Source organism: Beta vulgaris, chromosome 6 (assembly GCF_026745355.1).
Source record: "Beta vulgaris subsp. vulgaris cultivar EL10 chromosome 6, EL10.2, whole genome shotgun sequence".
Lineage (NCBI taxonomy): Eukaryota > Viridiplantae > Streptophyta > Magnoliopsida > Caryophyllales > Amaranthaceae > Beta > Beta vulgaris.
In genome coordinates, this window is record NC_079207.1 from 10968012 (window position 1) to 10971369 (window position 3358).

At 34.0% G+C, this 3358-nt stretch overlaps 1 protein-coding gene across 1 annotated transcript; it reads left to right on the forward strand.

Moving 5' to 3' along the window:
* The first annotated feature begins 1382 nt into the window (after positions 1-1382).
* LOC104890901 (uncharacterized) lies at positions 1383-2409 on the forward strand. The gene is made up of 2 exons (XM_057395668.1): positions 1383-1715; positions 1843-2409. The coding sequence occupies exons 1-2, from the start codon at positions 1383-1385 to the stop codon at positions 2407-2409; spliced, it is 900 nt and encodes a 299-aa protein (XP_057251651.1).
* Positions 2410-3358: the final 949 nt, after the last annotated feature.

The following is a 3358-nucleotide window of genomic DNA, read 5'->3' on the forward strand; positions in this document are numbered from 1 at the left end:
AAGGTACCGAATAGGAGTAGAGTAAAATAACTTAAGAATATGATGCAATAATTAACCTAAATATGAATCTAAATGCTCTAAAATGCAACCTAAATTCACTTAAAAATTATATATAAATATGATCTAGCAATAAGGTAGTTGATTAGGTTAATTGATTGGCAAAATTAATTAGTTGCTTAAGTTGGTAAACTATTTTGGCAACATTAGTTGATATCTGTTATGAAATATAATATGGATGCCCATTATACCCCCGTTAATATATCCCGGATATTCTAGGGTTTTGTTCTCCAAGCAAACCCTAACTATTGTATTGTATATATATATACCGGAATACATGGAATAAATATACAACACGATTCTCTCTTCCTCTTCTGTTTATTTACAACACGTTATCAGCACCAAACCCTAACCAACTGAGCAGTCGAAGCCAATTGACGGGAAATCATATTATCACACGACAATACCGGCACCAGTTTCCGGTCACTTATTACGTCGGCTCCTCGTCTCGCGTTCATCTCGCCGGTGCCATACGTGGAGCGTTTTGTTTTTGTCGCCACTTTGCCGGAACCCGGAACTCAGGTCTGAGAACGAAGAACCTACTGAACTGCAATACTGGTTGAGGTATTTTATCCTTTTTATTTTATTTTTTTTATAGAATCTGCTAATTTATGAACCCTACTGGTTAAATCTGCTAATTTATTTCTGCTATTTTATTTCTGCTATTTTATTTCGCACGAACTGAGCCTACTTATAAACTTCCCTTTGTGAATTGATATATATGTGGTGTAAAGCAGTTGTATAGATAGTATTGTATGAAGAAGAAAAAAAAAAAAAAGGGTAAAGAAAGAACGATTTTGTATATGTACTGAGCAAGTTATACATGAAAATGTTTCTATGTTCATGATGCAGAATAGTCAACACGTTATACATGAAATCATTAACATATTATAACAAAAAAAAAAGGGTAAAGAAAGAACGATGTTACTTCATTAAATGTATTAATGTGTATGATTGTGTTAATGTTAAAATATTCTGTGTAATGTTTGATTAAATATGTGCTACAGTCTATGAACGTAATTTTTTTTTTTGAGCGAATGACTTTATTCTTATGTGCAAACCTTTTTATTTTTTGTGTGATCTGAATGAGTATATGTGTGATGATCTGAATGAGTGTTGATGAAATAGAAGAACGTATTATGATGCTCAATATATTAGAATGTTTGTGATTATATTAATTCTTCCTGTCACTTTATTCTTATGTGCAAACCTTTTTATTTTTTGTTTGTTATTAAATTACAACTTGATGCTATTAAACTTCAATATTGCATTACAATTTGATATGAAGTCCTAATTTCGCAATATTCACTTGTATATAGTGAACTATGTCGAACCTTACAAAACTTGAATTTGCGGCCCTTGATATTACTGGAAAGAACTATTTATCTTGGGTGCTAGATGCTGAAATTCACCTAGATGCAAAAGACCTTGGTGACACAATCAAAGAAGGAAATAAAGCAACAAGTCAAAACAAAGCTAAGGCTATGATATTTCTTCGCCACCACCTCCATGAGGGTCTTAAGATTGAGTACTTGACTGTGAAAGATCCACAAGTCCTTTGGAGTAATCTAAAGGAAAGGTATGACCACCAGAAAACTGTAATACTACCCAAAGCTCGTTATGACTGGTTACATTTAAGACTACAAGACTTTAAGTCTGTAAGTGAATATAACTCAGCTATGTTCAGAATTACTTCACAGTTGAAATTATGTGGAGAGAAAATCACTGATGCAGAAATGCTAGAGAAAATACACTACCTTTCATGCGAATAATGTTGTCCTGCAGACACAATACCGTGAAAAGGAATTTAAGAAATATTCTGAACTTATATCTTGTCTCCTTGTGGCTGAGCAAAATAATGAGCTACTGATGAAAAATCATGAATCACGTCCAACTGGTTCTGCTCCATTCCCTGAAGCGAATGCGACATCCCATAATGGGAAAGAAAATTATCAGGCCAACAATAGTGGTCGTGGACGTGGACGTGGATATGGACATGGTCGAGGTCGTGGACGTGGATACGGAAATGGTCGAGGTCGAGGCCGAGGTGGCTCTTTCAAGAATTCATATTCCCACCAGAAGAGGGACAATAAAGATGATAACAAACAAGAGAAAGATAAAAATGAGAACGTGACCAATGTATGTTACAGATGTGGAGGAAAAGGTCATTGGTCTCGTACGTGTCGTACACAAAAACACTTGGTTGACCTCTATCAACAATCATTGAAGCAAAAGGGAAAGAAAGTAGAAACAAATCTTGTGTACGAAGATGGCGAAGGTGACTTCGATTGTGGCAATACAACTCACCTAGAAGTTGCTGATTTCTTCACCACCCCTGAAGGGAATAACTAATCCTTAGATTCGATTATGGTCATTTAAAGAATAAAACTTTGTTTTCATTTATTACGTTACTACTATGGTTTTGTTTGGATTATGTTATTTTATTTTAGATTTTATTTGTTAGTACTATGATTTTATATGACATTGTTAAATTTTGGTTATTTAGTTATTCTTATATATTATTGTTATTTCATATTTGAAGAATATGAATACCCCTCAAGTTCAGTTAGCAATGAATGGTGAAGATTTATGCCTAGCAGACAGTGCAACTACTCATACCATACTAAAAAGCAAGAGATATTTCTCTTATTTGACAATGAAAGAAACTATGTGAGTACTATATCAGGTAGTACAAAGATAATTGAAGGCTCCGGAAGAGCAAATATATTATTGCCTATGGGAACGAAATTTGAAATCATTGATGCACTATATTCTCCCAAATCTCAAAGAAATTTATTGAGCTTTAAAGATATTCGCCATAATGGATATCATATTGAGACAATAAGTAAAGGAAATGTTGAATACTTCATATCACGAGTATTACCCAAGGCACTAAGAATATTTGGAGAAATTACCTGCATTTTCCACTGGTGTACTATACTAAAATCAATACAATTGAAACATATGCTATAGTAAACAGGAAGTTTGCAGATAATTTCACTATTTGGCATGACCGGTTGGGCCACCCTGGTTCAATAATGATGCGAAAAATAATTGAAAATTCATGTGGACATTCAATGAAGAACCAGAAGATTCTTCCTAATGATTTCTCATGTGCTGCTTGCTCACAAGGCAAGTTGATAATACGACCTTCACCAACCAAAATAGATTTTGAATCTATCAATTTTTTGGAACGTATATAGGGAGATATTTGTGGGCCAATTCACCCACCATGTGGAACATTTAGATATTTTATGGTTTATATTGACGCATCGAGTAGATGGTCACATGTATCCTTGTT

Excerpts from the sequence above, each read along its gene's own strand:
- LOC104890901 (XM_057395668.1), top strand. The coding sequence starts at position 1,383 with ATGTCGAACCTTACAAAACTTGAATTTGCGGCCCTTGATATTACTGGA. Across the intron at positions 1,716-1,842 it reads GACTACAAGACTTTAAGTCT|ACACAATACCGTGAAAAGGA; the intron begins GTAAGTGAATAT and ends GTTGTCCTGCAG.